We start from the raw sequence: 27842 nt of genomic DNA on the forward strand, positions 1-27842 counted from the left end.
TGCTGAAAGTCAGGATATAAGCAAACTAAGGAAAACAGATTTAAATCAAATTAAAATTAATAACCTCTAGAAGCAGAGAGAGCCATGCTCAAACTTAATTACAGCAAAAGCTTCCAGAAGTGGAGGGGAAGCTCTGCATAGATATGGCCAAACAAATCGGAATGGCACTTCAAAAATAAACATTTCTAAGCACCAGGTCTGCATGCTGAACTGAGAGCACCCAACACAAAGCACCTCCTGCTCCAAGAACCTCATCTTTTCACCCCTACCCTGTAGACACCTTCCCCCAAAACCAGGGGAGAGCCCCATGAGCTTCAATTTCAGGGCCAAGGCTGCAAAGTGGTCTCAGCTGCCCCAGTGGAGGTGGAGCACGTGGGAGGTGCCCAGAGCACCTGGGTGTTTCCCAAAACTTGTGTTGGAGGCTGCTGCCTCCCCGGGCAGTGGGTGCTGCTGTGGCTATAGCGCTGCTTGTCCCAGGGACAAGCGATGCTATTTTAGGACAGCGCTGTACGTTGCAGTATAGATCTACCCTTCATGTGCCCCTCCACGCCGGGTACCCTGGCAGGGGTGAGGATTGACAGTGCTGGTGGCTCCGGACCTGCTGCGCCCAGCTACGGGCTCCCCTTCTCCCCAGCGCCCCCCCGAATGAAGCCCACTACCTTCTCCTGAAGGTGAAAAGAAAGTGGCCTTGGGCATAAACCAGAAAAGTTTCTCTCCTTTTTTAGCATTTCATGGCTTTCTGGCCCCCGTCCATGCAGCAGGCGGCAGATGTCTCTGAGCTCTGTCCTGAGCGAGGTTTTGGACTTTCTCCAGCTCACCTCTGAAACCGGCTCTCAGAGCTGTACCTGAGCTCCTTTCCAGAAAATCTCCACCTTCTGGGAACCTGGGACTTCTCCAGATGTCCCCAGGCTAGAGAAGTCAGCTCTGTCCCCCTCAGGGTCATAGAAGGGACTTAACCACCTCGCACCCATGCCCAGCACGGTGCAGGGGTGCTTGGCCAGACACTGGGGGCTCTGGTAGTGGGATGGAAAGCGTGGCCACAGCAGATGCAAAGCCACCCTTCTCCCTCGGGGCTGGGGCTGCGGGTGGCAGCCTGCCTCTGGGTCGGGACGCAGCCTGGGGGAATTTGCGGGTGGGGGCCTCCGTCCTGCCAGGGTTTGGTTTGCAGCAGGGCTGTCGGCACCACTGACCTTCCAGCCTGCCCAAGCAAGGAGCCAAATTTTCACTTGTCAGCAGCAACTGCAGAGTCAGGTCGGCTCTTTGGGAGAGGAACTCCTTCCTGTGTACAGGACTCTGCTTTGCTCCGCACAAAGCTAGCAAAGAGCACTATGGAGTTACCAGTTTCTAATAAGTATTCCTGCACCCCGAAAGCATTGACACCGTGGTCCTCCCTGGCTGCAAATGTCTTGTATCGACATCAAAGCCTGTGAGTAATGACATGCTGCCCTGACATCTCCATCAGCTCTTGTCTATATGTGGGTGCACCCCCCCCCTCCTCGGACGCTGCATTTCCAATACATAAAATACAGCAAGGTGCGACATGGGTGTTGCTTCTGAGCAATTTCTCCACTGGATAAACACTTTCTGTGTCCTCTTGCTGCTGCCAGAAGTAGTCAGGCTGTGCTCAGAGGAACCACATAAGTTATTTCTGAATCCAGGAGTGGAGGTGTCAAGTCGTGGTTGTCCTTTGAGGTCAAAAGAGAGCACAAAGCATCCTATAAATTGACAACTGAGTCAGAGTACGTTAAATAAATACCTGCCTATTAGTTCCACTGTGAGTTTCCACATGAGCCTGAAGGGGAAACAGCTTTTCCTTGATAAACAACAATGAGCCACTGCTTTCCCGGCCAGGTCATCGCTCCTGGTGATAGTGGAATCTCTCAGGCTAAAAATTTGAATTGATTTGGGGATGATCCTCCAAGTATCATTCTTTAAAGGAACTATTAATACTGCTCACTGGAAGAGAGCCCATTTTGGTGAACATGCCCCGTTAGTAGTGATTTATCTGCACTGCCACATTTTTTCATTAATCTTCATTTCAAATTCATTTTTCTCTCTTGTGTGGCTAAGAGGTTCACATTCCTGATAAACACCAGGTGGTCTCCAGGGTGACATCAAGTACCAGCGTGGCCCACACCACCAAAACCACCCGGCAGAGCTCGGGAGGAGCAAGGGGGCAGCCATGGGAAAGCAGCAGCCCACGCTCATCCTGCTGTCGCTGCACGAAGCCGGCAGCTTCATCAGGCTCTTCACTTTGAGGACCAAGCAAATATTTAACAAGTTCCCCTTGCACTGTACCACAGTTCATTATCCGGTCTCCTGAGCTCCTTCAGTCAGTAATATCCTCTAATTGATGTGATTTGGCACTTGGCCATAGAGTTAAATTGATTTGTAGACCAGCGGGAGACGGCAGATGCCCTTTACACTTGAGAAAAGTGGCATGTGGCTTTGTTTACTGCCTGCTGCAAGCGGATGCCACGGCAAGAGATGCCTTTCAGGAGTGCAGGAAGGGGATCTGCCTCCTCGGCGTCCTCTTACCGCAGCCCCTGTTAGGTGACAAGGTGTGACTGCCACCGGTGAGCACTTGGGGATCACTCCAGCCATGAAGTTCGCCCTCCTTCCTTGACGCCAGGGAAGCTGGTGCACAGGGGGGGAGAAATGGGCAATTCCCTTCTCTAAAACCACGGCAGGATGCACGAGGTATCTCCATGCTCTCCTTGTTGGGGTACCCCAACACAGGCTCCCAGCTCAGGGCTGGCACCAGTCTGTTCTGGGAGATGGAGAGTTGCCTCTGCCTGTGTAAGGGCAGGAGGAGTGGGGACATCCCGCCTGCTCCCGGGGCAAGGGGAGGGCGGCAGCTGAGGCTGTGACCTGATGGGGTTCATTTCCAGAAACTCATCAGTGCTGCAGTGTAAGGGTTGAGCTCCAAACCCTGCCCAGATTTGCTTTCTATGATGCAGGAATTGAGTTCTGAGCCTTGCGCAGAGCTGTTAGTTGTGTGTTGGGATTTATTTTTTGCTGTACAGTACGATTTCTGTTTTCACTATTTTGAAAGGTTGTCAGTTTGTCTAGTATTTTTTTTTGTTTGGCTTTGTATTGATTATCACATTTGCAAATTGCTTTGTAACAAATTAGTTTAGGGCATAGTCATGTAACTCTTTTTACTCAGGATGGTCTAAAAGTTTTTAGCATCCATATGCAACTTGCCTTCAGGATTTTACCTCCACCATATTAACCCTATGAAAAAAAAGTCAGCGTGCAACCTCAGCTGTTATCATCAACCTAGTACTCTGAATAGTTATGTTTACTTAAAAGCCCCTTTTTATAATCACAACAAAACTATTAATATAGTAGAAGAGTTAAGAATCTCGCTTTCCGTTTCAGTCATCTTATTCTGAGAATTTTAAGTTAGCATCGAAATCCTTTGTTTATCACACCAGAGAGCCATGTTAATCTTTAAGATATTTATTCATGATTAAAAATAATAAGATTCTGATCATTCATATAAAAATAATAAATGTGAATAAAGCAGTATGACTGTTAGAGGTGGGGGGAGAAAGCCTCCTCTTCAGATGTCCCCTTACTGCAGTCATCATGGATCCGACAGGGCTGGAAGGATTTTTCCCGAGCACTGGCCAAATCCCACACGGAAGCCGTTGCCCTGGCAGTAACCTAGGGCCAGAAAACAACAGACAGCTTGTTCTGTAAGGACAGCAGGATTTTAACAGCAATAAAAGTGAATAAAGGCATAAAGAGACCAAAAGCGAGTGGAAACATTTCAGAAATGCAATGAGGGGTAAAAAAAGGGAACACCTGGAAGAGTTCAAGTAGCCCAGGAATATAAAAAAAACGAACAAGAAAGAAGCACAAAACGTTAAACACAGCAATATGCAAGTTCAGTGAATATGATCAAGGAGCAAACAAGAGGTGCAATATTTCTATTTTCAAACCTAACGTGCAGCATCATCAATCTAGCTGGCAAGCTGATTCACTGCCTGGCCCAGCCTTGCTGTTAATAAAGGAAATCTGGATTCTCTTTCTGCAGCATTAGGGCTGCTCGTGGGACGCTGAAGTGTTCATAGCCAGAAAGATGATCACCAACACCCTCCCAAACAGCAGGACCTACCCTTATAGGATATGTTTCGTTCGCGAAAATAAAGGAGTTTAGTTGCATGAGAAGCTGAGCATCTGACCCAAAATACCCATTTATCCTTTTTCATATAAACAGGCACTGAAGGGCTGCTGACTGCCGCTGAAGGTACTGGCCTGTGACAACATCTCTAGCTACAGGACAATTCAATCTCTCCCTACTCCGCCGTGATGGGAGAGATGACATTAGGACGGAGATGCCGCAGCGCCTCTTGCTGCCACAGCCAGCCGAGCTGCTCCAGAAACAGCATCCGTTAGCAAAGATGCAGATGAAGGAGGGAAGGGGACGCAGCCAGGGGCTTCTGGCCTATCTGGGAAGACTATTCTGGGAAGAAACATCTGAGGAGACCTACTGTAGCTGTCTGCTACAGCAGCTGATCAAAGTAAGGAAACAAGTGGCATATGCTGTATTTTAAGGACTGCTTTCATAGTTGGAGATGGGTTTTCTTAAAATAAAGGAATATGTCATCTTCCCTGCATGGGATAAAAACCAGCTGCCTTCGGGAAGCCAAGAGGGAGCTGAACAGAACAGACCTTAATCCTAATTCCCACCCTTAGCACAGACCAGCGGAGACCTCCTCTGAGGAAGAGGAGGACGGGTGGGCTCAGGCCGCAGAGCAGCCAAAGTTATTGCAGCACGGGGACGGACTCTGCCAGCTCTCACCCACAGTGCAGCTCCCACAGCCAGGCCGAAGTGAAGTTTTTCCAAGGCGAGCAGTGTCTCTAAGTGCTTGTGTAACAGCCTGCCCACAGACACCATCCCAGTACCTGCCGGGTAATCCTCTTTCGTAAGCAATACTTGAGTAGGACGCTTGCTTTAAGGCTCAGCTCAGTTTCCATTTTTCTCATTAGGCTCCATTGCCAGCTTTCCCTTGAGTGCTGGCTTATTATTTCAGTCCAGTTTAGGTATCCCCGCTGTCAACTACGATTTAGAGCAGTACCAAGGAGCGGCACATTCGACAAAGCAAGCTCTGCGCTGCCAGCAGCGTTGGCCTGAGCAGAGTGCCAAGGAGCTACAGAGAGGTTTTTGCAGCCGGCTGCAGCACACCATGCGCAAACCCTCCCTCGCAACGCTCCCTCCCCGAGACCCACTTCTTGGGAGAAATATATTTCTCTCCTTTTATGTGGTAGGGCTCTGAAATAGCTCCCACAAGGGGAACGAGAACACAAAGTTGAAATGGGAGACGAGAAATTATGGGCTGGGCACTTGGCAAGAGCTAACGGCACCGCCTCGGGAGAGGATGCAATAGCACTAGCCCTGCCCCAAGGGTGCCCTAAGGCTCTGGATCTGCCGTACATCACTAAACAGGAGCAGATCCCAAACTGTCCCAGCAGACAGCCCCAGCAGCACCTGGCTCTCATGAATGGCACGGTGCCCTAATCACTACAACCACAAACTGTTGCTAGTGTAAAATAGCACAGGAGACCGATTAACATGAGACAGTCCCACTGGGGCAATGGTGCCTTCATCCAGGTTAACAACAATGCCACCGTGACACCTTTAAAGATAAAAGACATTCAGGATTTAAAACATTCATTTAAGGGCAGCTTGTTCTGGGCATGAAGAACAATATGAGTCATGGTGTAGTCCCATTTGTCCCTCAGCTGGCCACCTTGTGCCACCTTGTGCCAGCAGCTCCCAAACTGCAAGGTGCTCCTTGCCAATAAGGATGTCAGCATCTAACTCCAAAGGGACATTCATAATTCCTAACTGTGCCCTGATTTAGAGCTCCTGGCATAGTTACTGGAGGGAGATGTGCAACTCTGGAGGGCAACGTGGATTGCTGGAGGAGTGTCTCTCTGCACTGAATGTATAGGGAGACTATGGAAAGCAGTGCCAGATGCCTACACCTTGCAGCATGAGTAGTTGCTGCATTGTTGGGAGGCTGGAGGATGTCAGAGGTACTGGGGACTCCGCGGTTTCATAACCTATGGCTCTCCAGTACATCTCAATCTCCAGTTGTCTCAGCATCTTCCTCTGCAAAACTGGCACCACGTCACAGAAATATGATTTTCAAAGCTATTGCATCAACTACCAGACAGGAGGCACTGGGGCTCTGGCTGCAATACTACCAAAACCGCTTATAGAGCCATCACTGAGAGACTAGAATACATCCCTTTTTTTTTTTTCCCCCCCATAACACAGAAAAGTTCTCAGGTTTTGTTAAAAAGCTTTCTGAAAAAATTCGAAATTTTAGACTATTTTGGCAAAAATCCTAAAAGTCCTGGATGGATTAAGCAGGCAGAGGTACACGAACGCATACTAGCGTCACACCATCATGTCCTTCAGGTTGCTGCATAGGCATTAGTCACTCGCATTTTCTCTGCTCTAAGTCGCATCTCATCGCCTGAGCTGTTTTTATCTCTGTGCAGACTATCTCTGGTGCCATCAGCATGATGGAGTTGCTCAGAGCCAGGTGTGGCACTGGCTGGGTCTCATCTGATGATGCGCAACATCCCACAAGATATTCCTTAAAAATTCAGTAGGCAACGTAGCAAAGACATACGCAGGCTTGAATCAAAAGTTTCTCATGGCTGTTCTTGCCAAACACTTGCCACCTCAAAGCCAGAAAGGGGTTGACAAGATGAGAGGAAAGGAAAAAATAGATTTGTTGTGCACTAGTCTTTGGATTAAAAAACATGTAGGAGTGGGATTTAGATCACAAAACACCCCGGTAGATTTTAATTCATAAAATCCTTAGTTTCTCAAGACGAAAATTAAATCCATGGCCCAGCATGAAACAGCTCTCAAGCACAGCCCTTTCCAGGGGGGAGCTGGTCAGCTGTTCTGGCAGGCTTCACGCTGTTTGCCACATACTTAATTTGCAACACACTTCATTGAATATGCCTATGTTACAAATAAAAGATTATTTGCAAAATAACTTTTTTTCACCATTTGCCAAGCTCTGCTCCACACGCAAACTTGGACTGCGGTGGCAGCAACACATCAACTGCTTCTAGTGCCAGGATGTTTTCGCCCATAAAGGCAAACCTGCCCCCATCATCCCCTTAGCACTCACACACGGGCAGAGCAAGATCGTTAACTACTTAGCAAAGCAAATAATCTAATCCAGAAAGCATTTTTTGCAGGGAAATTTAGAATCATAGGATGGTTCAGGTTGGAAGGGACCTTAAAGACCATCCAGTTCCAACCCCCTGCCCTGGGCAGGGACACCTCTCACCAGACCAGGCTGCTCCAAGCCCCGTCCAGCCTGGCCTTGAACACCTCTAGGGATGGGGCAGCCACAGCTTCCTTGGGCAACCTGTTCCAGTGTCTCACCATCCTCACAGCAAAGAATTTCTTCCTAATATTCAGTCTAAATCTACCTTCTTTCAGTTTGAAACCATTACCTTGTGTCCTACCATTACGCTCCCTGACAGAGTCCCTCCCCATCTTTCCTGTGTCCCCCTTTAGGTACTGGAAGGCCACTATAAGGTCTCCCCGGAGCCTTCTCTTCTCCAGGCTGAACAACCCCAACTCTCTCAGCCTGCTGTTTCTGTCCACCTGCTTTTGCCTCCTGACAGGTAGGATGGAAACAGCTGTGCTTGCGTGGCAGGTACGTGCAGAATAGTCCATCTCCCCCCCAGGCGCTCACACGACTGGGATCAACCTATGGAAACGTCCTCGGTGCGGTGTAAGAGCCGTTGTTCGGCTATTACCTGTCAAAATTATTTCATCTCCGTCCTGCAGGAATTTACGAGACTGTCCGCTGCCAAGAGGGATTTCTTTTGTTCCGTTCCAGGACAGCTCCAGCATGGAGCCGAAGCTCTCCGGCTCCTGCAGCAAGAGTTCATAAACAAATAAACAACTTTTTAGTGTCTGTCCCGCTGTTAGGCTACTTGCTGCTGGAAGTACGTGCGCAAGTCTGTTAACTCTATAGAACAGAGTTTTGCTGTTGATTGAATTAATTGATACATTGGCTTATTTTCCCGCCTTTGCATTTTAATTGCTTGTTCGCTGTAAGCAGCCATGCTTCCAGCCGTCAGCTGGCGTGTTTAACATAGTGCTAAACCCTGTGAAAGCAGTTTGGGTCTGCCACAGAAAGAATGGAAACAAACTGAGGGCACTTCTACAAAACCAGCGCTTTTATGTAGTCACGTTTCAGAGTTTTATTTACATTTTGTTCTTCAGAAGCGCAAAGCTGGCAAATGTTTGCAAGTCTTTAATGTCAGTCTGCAGTACAATAGTTTAGAGGAAGCAAAAAGCACTTCAGAAATGCTCAAAATGGAAGTACAGGTATCCCAGCTTGGAAACAACGTACCCCGAAGCTGTCTTTCAGAACAGGATTTGTCTCTGATGGTTCAGAAAATGCCAGTAGCTTACCCACGTATTGCAACAACTGTGCATGTGGCAGTACAAGCAGAGTAATAGCTTGTGAAGTTAGCTCCAAACATGTAGGATTAGAGAAACTAAAAGTTATACCCGCGCACCTTTAACATTCGACTCAGAAATAAAAAAGCTGTATTTCATACAGTATAAACGGGCCATGTGGATGCTTGTGCACAGAAATTAGTTTGCATCTGTACTAAAATGGTTCTTAGGGAAAGGAACATAGGAGAAATTAAAAAAAAAAACAAAACAATAACAAAAACCCACCACCACTTCTCAGTGCAATTTTGAGGCTACCAAAGCATTAGCCCAAAGTGCCCAGGAAAGAACTGCAGGTATTTTCTGCTCCAATCAAACAGGGCTTAGACCCAAAGCCCTGCTCATTCCGATTGGGATTGCTGACCAGTTCTCAGTGACTGTCATTATTTAAACACTTACGGGTCCACTGATTGTGCCGGAGGCCAGGAGATCTCCAGGTCTGAGGTTGCACCCATTGATCGTATGATGAGCCAGCTGCTGTTTCATGGTCCAGTACATGTGCTGGAGGAAGGAGGAAGAGGAGGCTAAAGGAATGAAGGACAAACCTCTCTGGCATGCCACTAGCCTATGCGGAACGTATTGCATTCTCGGGATGATGCTGGTAAGACTGTCCCTAAAGTTTCCTTATTTAATCAGGAACCTTCAGCAGCCTACAAGCAACTCCACTATTACTTAGTGCTGCATTCTCAGTAGTTACCACGGCCTGGCTGATTGCTTTCTAAGCCATGACCAGGAGCTGCTATGTGCATACAAAACACATACTTTAACATCCAATTTAGTCTTTTAAAATTTCTCTTCTTTCAGCTGGATGTAATTTCTCATCTTCTTCCTCTTTAAGGCCAGCACTGCTGACCCAGGATCCATGATTAAGCCCAGTATTTTAATGAGTTTACAGAAAAATCTCCTTATTACTGATTTGCTGACTACTGATTTACTGGTTTAGGTGATTACTATGCAAAGCACTAAATGTGAATATAAAATTGATTGAGAAATCCTGCAGCTGGTACATATATCTCCTGGCTTCAATCAGCCTGTAGAGGCAGAGCCACCATGCCGCCTGCAGAGGGGCTGGGGCAGATCCGGGCTTGGAGCGGTGTTACAGCAGCGAGTCTGCAGCTAAATGACCAGCTGCGACTGCGAAGCTGTATTGCACCTCGGCACAGCGAGAGGCAACTCCCTCTGCCTGCGAGTCCTCCGCTCTCACCGCTCCCTGCCAAATGAGCACACTACTTACGATGCTCCGAGCACCCTAAACGCCCTAAACTGAGCAGCAGAAAGAGCTTCACCGCCCGAGCATTCAGGTGTTTCCATCTCAATAGGAGTGAACTATCACCACCCTCCGCTCTTGCTCTTCTCCCCCCATCCCCTACGCACACACAGTACCAGGCCGGATCTTCAGCTAATGCAAAAGTCAGTGTTTGAAATTGCCTAAGGCTGGAGGTGATAGCATCAGCAAGATTTCAAACAAATAAAAGATACGGGAGTCTTACCTTGAAATTGGATCTGCATATAGTAGTTGGCATGCTCATTCCTTCTCCTGCGGAAAATAAAAAATAAGAAGCAGGGAAGCAATTTGTTTGTGTTGGATGAATGATGTCGGAGTCTTTTGATTTTACAGATGGATGGAGACTTCTTTTATCATCGTAATCCCTAGCAGGAAACAAGTAATAACATTTTCTGTTCCAATAAGAAGGCCAGCATTTCACAGAAAACAAGCGTGTGGATGGCACTGGGTTAGTATCAAGGTGCCCATTTCCTACTCTCTGCTCTACTAATGGAGTAACACCCGGACCTACCAGCCAGCAGGGCCGTGAGCTGGGGGTCTGAGCTGAGTTAACATCTGAGTATCACGGACATCTGCCCTTTCCATGCCCTGCTTACCCCTGCCCATACAGGCAGAGCTCCTCATCGTAAGCTGATCATGTAGGAGGCATTCCCTCCTTGACACATCGCTGCACAGCCAACGGGGAGCACGAAGAGCTTTGCCTCTTTCTCCGGCAAAGGCAATCTGGGCAAGGATGGAAAAGTAGAACCACAGAGCCAAGAGCAAATTGTCTGAAACATGTGGTGGTTCTGCAACCCTTAGTTGGCAATTTCATCTTTATAACCCGCTCGGCATTGCCGTACCTTTAATAGCAACAAAGAGCTTGATGTCAAAAGTGTAGGGTTCTTTATCCTGAAGGTAGGGCAGCGGCTTGGGATCCTAAAAGCATATAAAAGGCACCACAGTCTAAACAAACAAAAAGGAAAAATTCCGCGAGCCATCCTAGTGACTTTTTTGTTTAACCAGCCTGTGCTGCACACCCCATTTACTTGGCCGTTGTTACCGCTCAGATTATTGCTTTGCTTGCTCTCGTGCACGTACTTTTAAAGATCTTTCAGAATAGATGTGATATCCATATAACCCGATTCCTTTATCTGCATGTGGGCTCCAAGGCCTTCTCCATCCTTATGGCATGGATGTTAATCCAAAACAAATACAGTGCTAGCACACCTTTGCTCTGTGCCTGCACAGAGAGGATGGTGAGTTCTCTGCAAGACTTTTTATTACCCTTTTCAATTTTAACTAAACGTCCGCATAATGCAGACAACTGGAAATGCTTGAACAAAGTGTTTTGGCTAGAGTCCACTCTCTCTCCGCTGCTTGCTGGATGCCAAGGGCTACCAAAACGCTAGCAAGAAGCTCTCGGATGAGTTTATTTTCCAGGTGTTTTGAAGGGGACGATTTTTCTGCCCTGCTCAAGCAGGCAGGATGACACCTCAGGGCACAATGTGCCAGCGCCGGTGACATCAATGAGCATTTGAACTCAGAGGGCCCAGGGTGCTTTCGTATGTTTGGAAGCAGGATCACACTTGTAAACTCTATGAAGAAAGTGCTTGGCATTGATACAGCTCAGTGATTTCTACTGATGGGACCTGCCAGTTCTGCTGAGACTTGTCTAGCACTGCTTTTCCTTAATTTCACCCTTTTCTCTTGCTAACCTGGACAGGGTTTGGCAACACGAATGGCATGAGAGCTTCCATGGTAACAACCCAAGGAGAGATGGTTGTGCCAAAGCTCTTGCTCAGGAAGGGACCCAGAGGAACGTATTCCCATTTCTGGATGTCGCGGGCTAGGAAAAGAAAATTGAAAGCAATGCTGTTAAACTTATCCTAGGAGTTGCGCAGCCATCGCACCCATGACAGAGTAACACGGATTGGAAATGTTATCACCACCCTTTTCCAACCGTTGTGCCCCAAATCCTGATTTAAATCCAACCCTTTCAGACCCTCAAACCAATTTTCTTAGACCAGCTATATTAGGAAGAAAAGTCAGCAATAACTAAAACAAGTCAGACCATCCCCATATAACCAGTATTTTTATCCCTAGTTTAGTTAATGCTTTTATACCCAGCTAATGGTCCGTGCTAGTTGTAGGGCCAATTTCACCTAGTTAAATTTATGCAGAGACTGAGGGATTTGCGATTGCCAAATCCTTTTCCTACTCCTGACACTGAAATCGATCCTCTGTTGGAATCACCATCCTTAGGTCTGCTTCATCCCTGCCCAGAAGAAACTAGACTGATATTAGCTCTTTCGTAAGTAAATAAATCTTCATTAGGCAGCAATTTCTGGTTCTACTGATTGATTGAAGACGGATTGAGATAGAGCCTGAGAAATGCAGACAGCGTTTCATTTCCATCCCTTTCAGCCCTACCCAGTGGTTTCAATGATCACTATTCTACTATTAAAATATATAATTTATCCCTATCTAAAGTTTCCCGTGACGCTGTAACCCCCTCTCCAGGCAGACTCCCGCAGCACCAATTACCGCTCCAGTCATTCATAAGGACCATCCCAAAGATGTGCTCCTGGGCTCTGCTGATAGGAATCGGCTCCCCGTACTTGTTTCCAGGGCCTACAAAGAATGCCTGAAATTGAAAAGCGAAATGTTGATTAAGGAATTTTTTGAAGCTACAAATCCTTATTGCACAGAGGTTTGCACGCATGAGCAAGAGAGGCTGGACAGGAAGGGGTTTGCATCATTTTCCATACACATCTAGACAAAACCCATAGCCTGCTCCCTTTTTCTTCCCCTCCATGAAGGTGTCAGGCTTGAAATCCTTAAGAGCACTGTGTTGCTAAGAGACAGTCATTAAACAAGGGGATGATGTTGTCAAAATGCAGGAGCAAAAATGGTCACTCCTAATTATAATCCGGATCCAGAACAGGTTTGCCCACTGAAGTGACTCTGTTTGCTGCAGGCAGTGAACAGGAAAGAGTTTGAAGTCATCCGAGGGGATGCTGAACACGGCTGGAGCCTGTCACGGCAGTGAGGAAGAGGAGGCAGGTGGAGAAACGCGCCCACTAAGTGAAACAGGTCATGAACTGGGTGCCTGCACTTGCTCCCCTAGAAAAGTACAGCCTGAGCACGTGGCAGAGAAACCCACAGGGAATCTCAGTTGTCTCTTTCCACGAACAATATGGAAGTGTTTGCATACAGCATTAAAGGCTTTCCGTTCGTTTTTAGTACCATTTCACTTAATATGAGACTTCTTCCACTGTTTTTTTTTGTTTTTTTTTTTTAAAGGGGAGAGATGGGGAATAAACCACATAAATGAAAGTGAAAAATCCTATAAAACTTTCCCTTCTGGACCATGCTAAGCTACAAGAAGATGCACCTTCCAAGCGTGTTTTGTTACAACACCCACAGCACAGGTTTCATCGTTCCAGCCTGAGGAGTTTGAATTGCACTTCCAAGAACTCACGGCTTCCTCTGCTCTAGACTCAAGGCTCAGACAGTCTGTACTTCCAAAATCCCCAACATCCATTAGAAGGTCCAGGCTGCAGTGCAGAGGTAAGGGCTAACCAGGTAACGGGCTGTGGTACTTGATAAAAGGAATTATGCCTGCGTGCTTCCAGACTGCTGCACTGGTGCTCAGATTTGGCCAGACGAACTGTTTCCAGCCTGAAAGCTGTAGTAGCAAACCACTGAATGAGCTCGTGCCCTTGCAGCTTGTCAGAAGGGAAGGTTTCCCCCAGAGAAATCTTTATTGCCTGCTGCACGGACTGCTCAGAGGGAAACACAGGAATGGACCTCATGAGCCATTCATTTTAGAAGAAGGTAAACCTACCTTTTCTTCCCTGTTTCTATTTTAACGTTTTTCAAGTGGTAGGGAAAAAAAGCCCCGTCTTACCATTTCTAACTCTATATCCAGACGCTTACAAGCACCAAACACTGGAGGTTTGTCTGTGGGTAGAAGAAAGAGTATTTTATGACAGGGAGGCAGGTAGGGAAATAAAAGTAACACCCAGAAGAAACAGAGCGGCGGGTGCTGCCTGGGTTGCAAACACAAGATGGACTTCACTCAGGGCTTTCTCTTGCCCTGACCCCAGGCTGGGCTTTAGACAAGGCACCCCATTCTCTTGTAGGAAAAATAAAAAATAAAAGAAAAAAAAAGAAGCCACATTAAAAGCCCACCATGGACTCACCATTGTCAGGTCTCATTTGCCCCACAGGTCTCCGGATGGGCGTCCCAGACACCACAACGGATGATGCACGGCCATGATAACCGACAGGTAAGTGCAGCCTGGCGAGAAAGCATCACAGAGGTTAGCTGTGACAGTCTGGCTCTGTAACTGTCGCCAGCCAGAGCAGCTTTTTGGGGTGGAAGCACCATGGTGGGGGCGAGATATGAGGTGAGAGCTCTGCATAGGTGGGACTTTACTTGCTCTGAGATAAAGACGTGAACAAACTATAATCCAATGCCATGTGGCTGTGTTAACGCACTTCTGTGCCACTGCTCTGCTTAATTCCTTGGAGTTTAAACCCTACTTTCTTGTCACTCAGCAAATACCAATTTTTTAGCAAAATTTGTCTTTGAACCAGAGGGCTGCATTGTAATTGGTGCGGCTGCTGCTACAAAGTGCTACAAGTGCAGACTCGGCTAAGGCGGGGGGAATGTCGTTTTCAGTTCTGTTATCGAACTCCTGACAAGTACAGGTTCTCATCTGCTATGAACTCAAATCATTATCTTGCTGAAACACTACTCAGATCTTTCGAATTTATATATATGTACAGATAAGCATGCAAAATAATGCTGCGCCAGGGAAAAAACTGAACTACCCACCAGTTAGGCATCAAAGCGTTCTCCTTCCCCCTGAACATGATCCCAACGTTTGTGGCATGTTGGCGTGAAGAATAGAAGTCAGTGTAATCTCCTGCATGGAAAGAAGCCCATAAAATAGGGAAGAGCGGTAGGAAAGTCCCTCATCTGCTGGGGCTAAAGCACATCATACGCTGCTGGCAATGAAAAGAGCAGAAAAGGAGACAGCGAGAGCGCTAAGCCGAGGCATGTAGCAACATTTAATATTATTAGCACTGGGTTGTATTTAATGGCATAAAGGTGGTGATTAACGGTTCGCTTATAAATTATGCTGGCCTTTTTTTCTTTTTTTTTTTTTTTTTTTTGAAGCCTCCGGTAAAGAAGAGGGGGGAACATGCTGACACGAAGCAGCAGCCAGCTTTCCAAAGGCAAGCCACGTCCCACTGCTCTTTTTGTCTTGCCGGTGGTACCCAGGTGGAGGGAATCGGCTCATACTCAGGACATCTGCTGCCCTCTGCTGCCATCCCTGGCAAACAGCTCCCCACCTTTCAGCGGAACGGGAAATCGGAGGGTTTGGGGGGAAAAAAACGCAACTCGGGAGGGGGCATTTACATTGTGTTAAGTTGTTTTGCAAGCTGGGTAAGTTTTACCTTGCAGCCCCAGCAGAGGATCCAGCCAGTGCTTGCCCTCAGGACAAGCATGAATCATGCCCAGGACAGAGCTGAACATAAGCGTAGTAGGGACCTAACTAACTTGTAGCTGAGAGCTCTCCCAGCACTCACGAGTGCTAGGAGCCAGCAATTTTTTGACAAGACATATTCAACCTGAAGCTATTTGCATGAAGGTGTCACATCTATGGAAATTCATCACGGTTCCTCTGAGTCAGGTTAGACTTTGTCCCAAACCAGGGCTGTGCCCTACGGGAGCCAGAAGCCCAGCGGGAACAGGGCTTGGCCGGGAAATGGGCAAGTTCACACCCCTGCTCCTGTGAAGGTCACATCCCTCGAGTGATTTTGATCAAGCTGCCTTGGGTCCAAATATAAATTTCTGTAAAAACCAGGAAAATGTTTATCTATCAATACAGATACACTTACTCCAAAGCAGTCCATGGCCTCATGGGAGCGGAGGTAAGATTTGGGACACAGAGTAACAGGCTGGGAGCGGCGACTCATGCATGTTATGAGGCTATGCTGGAGTATCTGCCTTGCAAAACTTTGAAGAGCTGAATTATTTTCTGATAGCAAATAGGGAAAGTGTTGGAAACTGAACAAGTGTTTCTCCCCTGGCTCTAGTCACAAAGACCTTTGGTGATGCCAACCTGATGACAAGAATTATATGGCACCAGACAACCCTGATTTAGTGCAAAATGCATCCAGGAAATTTCTGGCTGCTGTTGAGCTTCCCCGGGCTTTTATTCTTGTGCCACAGACAGCACCTACCTTTCATTACCTACAATAATCTACTTCTGGCTCCTGCAAAACCCATTCCCCGTCACAGCTGTGATCTGTCTGTCTGAGCGAGCTGGAAATAAAGCAGCTTCTGCGGGCGGGAGCAAAGGGCAGCGCTGAGCAGCCCTCCGCCGCGGGAGACTCACCGATGCGGGCTGGCAGGTGCATCGTCGCAGAGGCCTGAGGTACAAACGCTCTGAAAATGAGAAACGACAACTTCAGCTCTCGGAAAACTTGCAGCTCTCACCCCTAAGTGGTTTATAAGCGCGTAAGAGGCTGACTCTCTCTCTCTGAGCTCCTTCCTTTATTTTGCAAAGGCTTGCAGCAAAAAAACCCCAAAAACCTTGCAGAAAAACTAAGATGACTGGACAAGCTGCTGTTACCGGGATGGTTATGACTGAAAGGAGCATCCATCAGGGAGCAAGCGGGAAGGGAGGCACGCTTGAGGTGAGCCGGCCCTTTCCCAAGGGGCACAGAGGAACACCCCCTGCCCATGCACACAGCCGAGCAGGTCACTGCTGCCTTTGCGGCATGGGAAGGATGATTTTATGGGATGTGGCTCTCAGGATGCCCAGTTGGAACTGCTGGGGCTGCTCAGGGAAGGTGTCCAGCAGTGGTTCAAACCCTCTCCTGCACGCCTGTGCCTAAACCACCCTGGCAGGACAGGGAGGAATGGCTCCCACTTGCTGCCAGGGCAGGCGGTTAGTGTTTAAGGCATTGCTCCAGACAAAGAAGAAGGTGTGTGATGAACGGACACACGCGTTTTCCACCAGCACAGCACGGAGCAGAGAACAGCCCTCCCCTCCCACTCCTACACTGGGGCGCTGCCCTGGGTCTGAGGCCAATTTGCCACAACAAATTTGGTTAAAACCTGGCAAAGTCAGGCTGTTTCTGAGGAGCAATCGGAGGGGTCTCCCCATGCCAGAAGAAGCCCCGGGTGGGACAGGCAGGGCCATGGTGGGGAGGTGGCAGAGGCGGAGGGGAGGCCCTTGCCGCCACGTCTGTGTCGAAGGCTGGGGTTGGGAGGACATGGCCGGAGAGACACCAGGCCCCAGAGAGGCAGCAGGGCCAGGCACAGCCCTGGGTGTTCCCAGGCCGAGGGTGACACCCCAGATCTCTGGGTAGCTGAAGGATTAATCAGAGACATAATTAAGAGAGGGAAGCTCTCAGGGTGCTCAAACCCCACGTAGGCGGCAGGTGGCCACCTCCATTTTGGTGCCTGGGATCATGGGGTGGTACAGGGCAGCGCTGGAAGGCCCCCGCGCCCCGCAGCGACTCCCCGCTGCCTCCTCACCTCCTCCGCAGCTCCGTGTTGTCCCGCAGGGCCGGCTCGCCAGCTGACAGCAGCTTCTGGAGAAAAGCCCTCGCCTCCGTCCACGCCGCCCGGCCCAGCCCCATGAAGGCGTTCAGGGTAGGCTGACAGGTGACACATAGAGGTGGGGTGGCAGGTAAAAGACCATGTTTCGCCTAACCTCTGCATGCGTGGAAGATGTCCTGCTCTTTCACGGAGGGGTTGAATGCCTGCGGGCCAGGGTTACGCGGTGGTGGCTGCCCAGGTTGCCCATCGTCCCACCACAAGTCCGCTGAAGCAGGACCTGCCGTGTGCTTGCATTGCGCCCATCCTAACACACCACTTCAGACCTGAGCAGCTTTGGTATCTCAACCAGAGGTCCTTTGTATTTACTCTCACCCTTAACACAACCTCTCTGTCATTAAAATCCCATCTGATTCCTTTCCATAAAATGCTGAAGGCACAAACGGGGCTGAAGTAATGTTTAGGCTTTGTGTCAGACCCCTGCATTGCCAAAGTCTGATGAAACTTTGGGTGAAAATGTCCTTTGGACCCCTGATGCCTCTGCTCTCCTTGCTATGGCAGGTGTGATGAGTTTTCCCTGCAAGCAGAGCCCACCTGACAACACACTTCCAGTTCATGTTCATTATCTCACCACAAATTTCTAAAATCTCTTACGGAACATTTCTAAAATGTGTGTGGAACTTAGAACAACAGATTCTGTTAAATACCTGGTCAAAGACATACTGATGTTTGGCAAGAGCTGGTCCATTGAACAGATGTTTAATGACGCTGAGATCCAAAATCTGGTCTCCAATCGCTACCCCGAGCCTGTGCCTGGGCTGCAAAGCAGCGAGAGGAAGGGGAGAAGAGAGAAGAGGTTATACGTGTACACAAAAATCCTCAGAAGAGGGCACAGGGGAAGACAGTGACCACAGAGAGTTGAGTCCATCAGGGACAAGCGTCTGATAGCACAGCAATTGACCATTAAAAGCCAGTCGATGAGACCGGCTGCTAAAAAACTTTAAGACCTAGAGGCAGAGCATCATTGCAGACTCCCTGCAGACTCGAGGGCTGGGAGAGAGCCTTCTCCTCATCCCTGTCTTTTGGGAGAAGGACAGGACAACAAGCAGAAGTTCCTTTCCCTGCTCCGTTTCCCCCAGAGGTGTTTGCCCATCCCTCATTAATGACGAGCAGTGCAGAATAAGCCCTGAATAACCTGAAATGCGCTGTGAAGTAGGCAACCGCTATTCCTCCTTCTACAGGCAGGGAACTAAAGCATAGACATGCTATGGGAGGATTGATTTTACGATTCTATCTCATCCCTATGACCATGTAATTGGAAATAGGCATTTCTGCACCACGGTTCCTCTCCAGAAGACGAAGGGTGCTCTGGACTCCACTGACATATCGGGAAGGCAGCACATCTTCCTCAAGCCACTTTATTTCTGTACCACGTCGAATGAAGCTGCCCTACACAACACATCCTCACGCCATACAAGGAGCCCACGACTTGCGTGCCAACCCTAGTCTAGATCCTCGCTGCAGGGACAGCTTCCTGCACGTAAGGGACATCGTGGCTGTGTTCACCGGACAGATGCAACCTCGGACACAAAGACCCCGTTCATCCACCGTGGCTCTGGCAGGGCCGGCGTCAAGCGCGTGCGGAGCCGGCGGCGACGGCGGGGGAGAAGCACGGACCATCCCACTGCAGCTCTGCCGCAGCTGGCCGGGGGGGTTATAAATACGCCGCAGCGTTCAAAGACAAATTCCAATTATTCGCGTCTTTAGGCAAATAAAGACAAACTAGTTACAGTTGTTATGAAAACCAGCTTACCAAAAGGGAATGACCATCTATGAAAATCCATGCTACTGGGCCTATTTTTTAACCTTTAATTTCTAAGCAAGATTCCAAATGCGATAATAAGTATTTATTCAGCAAACATTCCTGCAGAAAAAAAACTAAAGGTCATGTCAGGTTAATTTGTAACTGGGATAGTCAGGAATGACATCAACTGCTTTAGCCTGAAATCATTAAAACATTGGGCTACTTTTAGAACAGTATTTTCCTAAATAATTTCCATAAGTCCTTGCCTGTCTTTTCACAGGGTTTGAGTGAAGATGTTTTCTTCCGAGAGCAGTTACTGGAGAAGGCAGAAAAATAATCCAAACTTGCTAGATAACAACACGTACATTTAGGAAGAGATTAAATGAACCATCTCGGTTTTATCTTTGGAAAATATCACATCAGAAAACACAATCTTCCGCTTTAAATTCTATTTTTTTAAAACCTGCATGGATAAGCCGAGGCAGCAAAACCCAGGAGATAATCATGAAGTTTCCTTGAGCAATGATAAATAAATCCTTCACTTTTTCCTTCTGAGACGCGGCTCTTGGCTTGTTTCCCTTTCCGCAGGAGGACGCATCTCCGGGGCTCCGTCCCACCAGGCACTCGGAGGCGTGAGGTTCACCCCAGCCGGGCTCAGTTCTCACGAAAATGGGAATTGGGAGCTACCTCCTTGGAAGAAAGGCTGAAACGTGTTTTCTTACGTGATTATAAAAGATAAGGCCCAAAGCTGGCTCAATCTGTAGCCTTTGGGCACAGCTTTAAACATTAACACTCTTCTACACATTTAATGCATCGCTGCATAAATATATGCCCCCTAAAACACAACAGGACAGAAATAAAACACATTTTGTGCCCCGGTTTAATGCTTTTCAGCCACCAAAAACACACACCGAGAGCAGACACGGAACAGACCAGAAGACAACACTCGTTTCAGATACGGTGTTTTCAGTTCAGACTTCACTTTTCCCTTATGTCACTTCACGTTATGCAAGAGGGACTGGGCGCTACAGAATTAGCAGTAGGTTAAAATAAATATTTAATGTGGCTTCTTAAGGGTGACGGCGTGATTACACTCAGTCACAAAGAAAATAAGGGATCGAGCTTCAAAAAAAAAGTCAGTGCGAACTATGCTGTGCCTCTACTTAGTGTGTGAAAGGATCAAATGCAGATTTAATGATTTCACAAAACCAGTCAAAAACACAAAAAACCTACTGCGTGTATTCGCCAAAGTACTTCTCATAAGCGTTAGCACTTTTCATTTCTTTTGCGCAATTTTGAGGGAGCTGTCATCAAAACAACCGCATTAAGAAAAAAGACAATGCGGCAGCTCCAGTTCTGCTGTCAAGTCAGGAAGCCCGTGCAAGTGTCTCAGGCTGGGAAGTTGTCCTTTATCCCAGGTTGCCGGGAATTTCTGCTCTTATTCATAGCCTCAGAACAATGACGACACCCCAAGGACAAAGGTTGCCGTTACTCACCTCCTCCTTAGTGGAGAAAACCCCGTAGGGGAGATTTTGGAGAGGAAAATCTGAGTCCTTGTCTACCTGGATGAAAGACATGCTGAACTCCGAGCAGTCCCTGCTCACGGACGAGAACCCCCACCTCCCGGGCTGCTGCGCGCCTTCCAAGGAGGAAGATCCTCTCCAGATGTTGTAACCCAGAGCACAGAAGCACCAAATCCCACCCTCCGTCCTCACCCCAAACCAATCGCAGACCCGTCTCCATCCCACCCCTCCGCAGCGGTTAATTAGTGCCAGAGGTCTGCGTGAGTCAGCGGCTGGTAACTGTTCCCAGCGAGGTGGGGACCGGTGGAGAAACAGCCTCTTCCTGCCCCATAAACCCTCACGCAAAACTGGTACATCGCTCGTCTTTTACCAGGTACATGGCTGCGGGGGAGGGGATCCAAGCAGGCACCTCTGCCTTCTTGAGGGGTCGCTTACGCGCCCGTGCCCTGGTTTCACCATCCTGGTGAAATGATGATGCCCACGCTGAGCCGTTCCTCCACCAGGAGCTCAGCAGCCCTGGGGAAGCTGCACAACTCACACCTGAAACTGCCCCTCTGGGGGCTTTTTAGTTTTGTAAACGCTGCGTCCTTCCACTTTCTCCAAATAGTTTCAGCAGCTTAAAAATCGAGCGACAGAATCACAGAATGGTTTTGGTAGGAAGAGACCTTTAAGATCAAGTCCAACCGTTAACTTAGCACTGACAAGTCCACCACTAAACCATGTCCCTTAGCACTACATCTACACATCTTCTAAATACCTCCAGGGATGGTGACTCCACCACTTCCCTGGGCAGCCTGTTCCAATGTTTGCCAACCCTTTTGCCTAATATCGAATCTAAACCTCCCCTGGCGCAACTTGAGGTGAGGCCATTTCCTCTTGTCCTATGACTTGTTACTTGTGAGAAGAGACCGGCCCCCGCCTGGCTACAACCTCCTTTCAGGGAGTTTTAGAGAGCGATATGTAAGTACAACCAGCCCTAAAGAGCACGGGGGGGGCTGGTCTTTCTGCTCCCAGCCCCAGCTTTCTCCCACCTGCAAGAGAAAATTCACCCATGTTCAGGAAAAGCAGCAACCAGTGAGGGAATATCCTTAAAATTAGAACTAAATAGCAAAGACCACCCCTTCTCGATAGAACCCATTAGATGCTTGTGACTGCCAAGCCAAAGAACTGGTTTCCTGCTCAGCTTTTTTTTTTTTTTTTTGGCAGAGAAGCCTCATTAGAAGAAATGCAGCAAACTGTACGGATATTCAGTGGAAGATGACACACCACCATTGATGACAGCCCATCTGTGACAGCTCCTCACTCATGAAGACACAAGCTCCCATGGTGCTGTTTGAAAGGGGGTCTAATTTAATACAATACCTAGCACAAACTTCTGTAAAATCCCTGTACCTAAGGTACAACTCCATTCCACTGACTGGCGGAACGGTTTTTAACACAGCAAAGATGTTTCATGCCAAGGTTATATAGGACTTGGGTAGAACCTGCTTATTCCAAAATCAAACCCAAACCATCCTGAAAGCACATTTCAGATACACACTGTGCATCTCGAGAAGACAGATTTACTCAAGTGTTGCGTAGCGCTGCACGTGTGCTGGTATTAATTAAAATGTTCAGCCGCTAACCTCAAGCTGATGACACAAAATACAAAGCGCCGCTAGTTACCCAGGCTGAGCAGCAGCTCAACCACCACGGTAACACAGAGCCGATGCCAAAGCAAATAAATGATGACACGCAATTCTCCAGCGGCAGGGAAAGGCGGATGCAGGTTTATGTATCAGGGCACTTTCAATATTCTTAATAATACTTAATGTTCCGAGAACTTCCACAAGCCAGGCCAAAGGACGTGTATTAGATTGCTTTGAGAACAGTAGGCGTGGAAGAAGGGCCTGATGCTGATCTGCAAGGAAGGTTTCTCTTGGCCTAGTGACATTTCCTACGATATAATCAAGGGCCAGAAGAGCTGTTGCTTCACAACAGGCAGCAGCAAAAGTAGTATATGAATTCCAAAGTCAGTCGCTATTCTTGTACTTTCTCTTCTTTCAGTCTCTCAGATACCAGAAGACACCAAGAGGAGTGGCTTCCCCCCCCACATTGCGAGATCTAGAGTGTCTCCTCTCTGCTTGGCCCAGAAGCATCAGTGGCAGATGAAAGGTGGACTGGAGGGGAGGGCGTGTAGGGGAGCGAAAAGGAAGGGAGAGACCAGAAATAGGGAAGAGGGAGGAGTCAAACCGAGAAGAGAAGGATTAGAGAATAGGGAAGTGGCAGCAATGAGGAAAGCAAACGGAGAAACACCCACCGGAGAGAAGACGCTGCTGCTCTTCCACGCTCGGTGCCGCGTAAGAGGAAGTTTAGCAAATGCTCTGAGGAAATAGAGGATCTTTGACCAATAAAAAAGGCAGACCATTACCAAAACTTTCCAGAAAGAGTTATTTATTCCCTCTTTTACTACAAACCCCATGTGTTTCATAGATTGTGGTTAAACCATTTTTGCAAGCACGAGATACTTCATTTATTATTGGGTCTTGCAGATTACTTTCTATAGCTATATCTGATAGAGAAAGCTCCTTCTGCTGCCTGGTGTTTATATGCTAAATGCAGTGCTTTATCTACTAATTGCCAGCCATAGCTTTTAAAGAGCATTCAGAATTTTAAAGGATGTGGCTAGCTTTGATTAAAAATTTAGTGTTTTAAACAAAGCCACGCAATCTCATTTATTTCACAAATGCTTGAAAGCAGCAGCAAGTCACCAAGTGAAATTTCAGCTGCAGATCAGAACCATCTGGAGAGGAATTAGTTCTGCTTTAGTGTACTGTTAAGTTTGGCGATAAGCAGCAGTGGCTGAAGTTACCATGGTACTACATAAACCACTCAACCTTGCAGTTATACAGATGACCCGAGTGGTTGAAGAACAGACTACGATCTGACAAGACAAGCGGTCTTAATTAAAAAAGTAACTGAGCACCCCTCACAGGACAATAAAAGAACAATTCCTCCTACCCCCAAATGGGGATCACTTACAAGCCTGCAGATCCGCGAAGGAGCACGTGGAGGGTGGTTGTGGCAGCGTTCAACATTGAAGTCTATGGATTTCAAGCCTCAGAGTAAAGGACATGTCACTGGAGAAACTGTCTCCAGAACCATTCCCTCACCGAACTTCAAGGCAGTCTGTGCAGTGCTGCCTGTCAGACACTGGATCACAAACACCACAGCGGTATTTCCCAGAGCCGGAATCACATGCACAGATCCTCAGTCTAGTCACTGGCCACATTCGTTTTACCTGTAGCTCTGCCCCCAACTTAAGTATGCTGTCACAAATGACCCCAACTCCTGCACGAGTGACACGCTGCACCAGAAACGCAGAACTCCCTGGGCAGAATGTATCAATGCACAAGGCAGGGAGCTTTTGGAAACTGTATTTTCTTTCTGACAGTTATAGGCAAAAAGGTTAAAAAAAAAAAATAAATCAGAACTTATGGCACTGGGATATGGACGGTCTCGTGTGGATCAATACACTGTAAGTAAAGGAACCACCAATGGAAGGTGCCCATGAAAATAAAACAAGAGAAATCCAAATTACAGATGCCAGTGACAGCCACAGGGGCTCCGATTTTTTAAATTTTATTTAATCAAAGTTAAGACGTGGATAAACATAAATACAGCACAGATACTTCAGATCATTCTTCATATTTGTGTACAGACAGACTGATGGATGTAATCCCAATGAAACCTGCAGTCAATGAAGTGCATACAGCCTTCCCCCCACACACACAAAAACAAAAACCAATTTAAAAAAAAAAAAAACCACGCAGACAATCTCAGCACACACTCTCATTACAAATGATTCATACATAAATAGGTAGAGGGTGCAAACAAGCTAATATGCGAACATGTATAACCTCTCGTTAATGGGAAAAAAAAAAACCAGAAGCAGCCATAATGATTAAAATACATTCAGTTACTGATAACTAGTTGTGCCATACAAGGCATTATCAAAAAAAAAGGAAATTGTGCTGCAGAGAAAAGCTATATACAACAAGAAAATAAACTGCAAAGTTAACGCATGCATGTTTTATCCTGGAAAAGCACAGCCCTCCAATATTTTCTCCACGTTTGTTATAAAAGCCCTCTGCACTCAACTAAAATTAGAATGATCTTAAAGGATAATACTTGTAAAGTTTACTTAAGTCTTCAGCCACAGAAAACTGCAATGAAAATAAATGTTCAGAGTCATTTTCAAAACAAAAAAAACAAAAACAAAAAATCTATTCATCTGATGACATGCATGATTAAAAGGTCTAGGCAAGATACACTGCTCTACATTCCTGATGACTAAGGAAAAAAGCTCAAGTCAATTTAATCTGCAGATGGTCAGAGGATTTTGTATTCCAGCAGAAGCAGCAGTTCAGATCTTCTGGATCTTTTCCCCAACAACTACAGGATTCTCTTTTCTGATTTTCTCAGCAGCATCAGCTTTGTAATTGTAAGAGCAACTGTGTACATCTGAATAACGGTGCATACCACAGTAGACGTTTCCACACCGACACTCAAACCCTGTGGACAGAAATATTAGCTTAGGAATTTCAATATTCTTATTTATACTGGTTTGGTTTAAATCCTGAATGTGTTCACTCACTAGCATTAAATCTCAGTCACCAGTGTCAATCAGCCAAAGAGCCTCTGCTGCAGAAAGCATAAGAATCACAAATAATATATTTTTAAGTGATTACAGTAAGATTTGACTTGACCATTCCTTCCTACCACACTATCACAAGACACATTCCTAGAGACCTCCTGCTCTTTTCCTTTGTTTATGAATCTTCACCCCGCAGGACTCTAGTTTTCTTAGGCCCTTTCACTGAACCACTGCAAAGCTGGTTAGTGACAGCAGCAAACTATCCTCCAATTCCTCAGCTAAGCAGACTTCCAAAGGGAAGTATTTGGAGTTATGAATTTCACTTAAAGACAGGAAGCTGAAAAACAAAATAATACATGAATGACTAAATCTAGTAAGAGCCAAGCAGAAAGCACCTGTGGCCAAGTTTTACTTCAAATCAACATCGAGATGACCATGCCCCATTCCCCCTTAAAAGAATAAACTTTCAAAGGTGCAAAGGCTAAACAAGTCTCTCTAAGAAAAGTGAAATCAGAATTTCTTACCAGTAAGTCCAACCTTCTTCCTGCACATGAAACAACGATTCTTTTTCTGTTTTGGTTTATCAAGCGACTTGTCTGGTTCTTCAGGTGTAGGCTCTGCGTTCTCTGACACTGAAGCTAACATTAAGAAAGTTAATAAGAACAATGGAAAAAAATGTCAGTCTCTCTCCCCTCTTCCTCTAAGTCTTACAATAATTGAAAGCCCATGTTGTAAATTTTTGTTTGGGGTTTTGTTTGGGGTTAGCCATTTTGCTGCAGCTTCTGTGTCCGAGGTGCGATGGACTCTCAGTAGCGGTACTGGAACTCCCTCCTTCTGGACCTTCAATCTAATTAGATAATTCACCAAATGCTCATACAAAGTTCACAGTACAAAAACACCATAAAGAAACAGACTAATTAAAAGTTCGGTTTAAGAGTAAGATTCAGTGCTGTCAGGTCTGGGAAGAGAATCCAACACCAAGAGTTTCCCCACCAGTGTTACTAGTCCAGTTCCTAAAGTCTGCTTCCAAGAAGCACTGCATTTATTAGGATCAGTTGAGTAAAACACTCCCTTTCAAATACTGAATCAACATTATTTTTGCTGAAGGCTGCAGTACGGAGGCCACACAAAATGCAGCATTTCAGAACAATCTCTACCACTGTGACGCTGCTGCTCTTGCATACCTGGAGAAAGCCTACACAGGGGCTACTCACTCCCTGGGGTGAGACACCGTCAGCTCAAGACACACAGACTTACAGGGAGGAGGGTACACTATCCTGAAATCCAGAAGGAAGCAGGTAAACATCTAATTTTAAAGACACTTTCGCTAGGACAGCTTTCAGCCTACTCTAATACTCTCTCACATTTGAAAGACAGGTTACAGGTTGTGTGGGAGAACATAAACAAGTAATGGTAGTATTTGCCTGACCCAGGTAAAAATAGAAATTGGCTGGTTTTCCTCAAGTATTTGCACATTCCTTACATTACAAAACAGAAATAGAAACCAAAAAACCCAACTTCATTTCAAGAAGGGCTAAAGGCCAATCTCTGCCTCCCAGCCATTGCTAGATCACAGCAGGACAAGTCTCCAGTGAGTCAGGTATACAGAAACTAGGAGTATTTGCAGCAAAAAGGCAAAGAATGAAAGCAAGCTCCAGCTGGGAGGAGTGTCAATGGAAGCAGAGCTAGAACCAACCCTGTAAAGAAGGGAATACAACAGCAAGCTCAGACGTTTGTCAGGGAAAAAGCTGCAGGCATCTCTGTGCAGCTGGACTTTTGTTAGGCGGAAAATGTCAGATGGAGTTCCGTGCTAGTTCTACGCCAGCCGACTGCTATGCTGCATGACAATTCGGGTGGGTTTTTTTTTTTCCTCTGCTGCTATTCTGATGAGGGTTTTTTTTTCAAAGGAAAGGGCACTTTCCACTTTCGCAAGTGTATCAAAACACTGGAGTCTGCACCAAGCAACATCAACGGGTAGCAAAATGCCTGACCACCAGCAAAGACTTTGCTTGAGTGGACAATATATTCCAAAGGTTAATCTAGCAAAGATAGACTGTTATACATGGTTTATTAAATCAGTTTAAAATCACTATCTATGTTAGAAGCAGAGCTTTTCTTTGTCCTGAAGTTTATAATAATTGATAGTTTGCAGAAAAAAGATTCAATAGCTTTAAATGGCTGTTAAAGGGCACATTTCTGAGTGGGCAGATAATATTCAAAGCTTTGCAAGACAAGAATCAAAAGCAGTAACGATTAAGAGATGCGAGATGAGGATCAGAAGCAGTAAGACTTAAATGAACTCTTGCAGTGCTATACAAAACAGACATTGCAGTGTTTATTAATTAAGAAAGCTTCGTGCCATGCGTTAGTGTTTAGCAGCTAATGTTCTCAAGTTTGCATTTCCTATTTGTAGCAAAATCCAGATACCTCAACAGAAGTTTGACTAACAGCCTCTTTAACTATTAGCCAAATTTAGGAAAAACTGGCACTGTTCCCTGCAAAACAGAGCTAA

General features: G+C 46.8%; 2 protein-coding genes across 9 annotated transcripts in view; both read right to left on the minus strand.

The window, feature by feature from the left end:
• Positions 1-3463: 3463 nt before the first annotated feature.
• On the minus strand, positions 3464-20859 carry FAH (fumarylacetoacetate hydrolase). Its single transcript, XM_063346766.1, has 14 exons — positions 20668-20859; positions 18075-18185; positions 17347-17468; positions 16199-16248; positions 14629-14719; positions 13991-14088; positions 13696-13748; positions 12330-12429; positions 11501-11631; positions 10646-10721; positions 10009-10055; positions 8918-9019; positions 7810-7927; positions 3464-3672 (listed from the first exon to the last, which is right to left on the minus strand). The coding sequence occupies exons 1-14, from the start codon at positions 20746-20748 to the stop codon at positions 3593-3595; spliced, it is 1260 nt and encodes a 419-aa protein (XP_063202836.1). The 5' UTR covers positions 20749-20859; the 3' UTR covers positions 3464-3592.
• Positions 20860-24299: 3440 nt separating this feature from the next.
• ZFAND6 (zinc finger AN1-type containing 6) overlaps positions 24300-27842 on the minus strand; it is a 38289-nt gene continuing 34746 nt past the window's right edge. For all 8 annotated transcript variants that reach the window (XM_063345514.1, XM_063345512.1, XM_063345513.1 and 5 more), the window contains 2 exons: positions 25855-25968; positions 24300-25248 (listed from right to left, as the gene is read on the minus strand). In XM_063345514.1, the coding sequence (XP_063201584.1) occupies positions 25100-25248; positions 25855-25968 (263 nt within the window). In that variant the 3' untranslated portion in view covers positions 24300-25099. The remainder of the gene's footprint in view (positions 25249-25854; positions 25969-27842) is intronic.

Source organism: Chroicocephalus ridibundus, chromosome 9 (genome assembly GCF_963924245.1).
Source record: "Chroicocephalus ridibundus chromosome 9, bChrRid1.1, whole genome shotgun sequence".
In the NCBI taxonomy this organism is placed as follows: domain Eukaryota; kingdom Metazoa; phylum Chordata; class Aves; order Charadriiformes; family Laridae; genus Chroicocephalus; species Chroicocephalus ridibundus.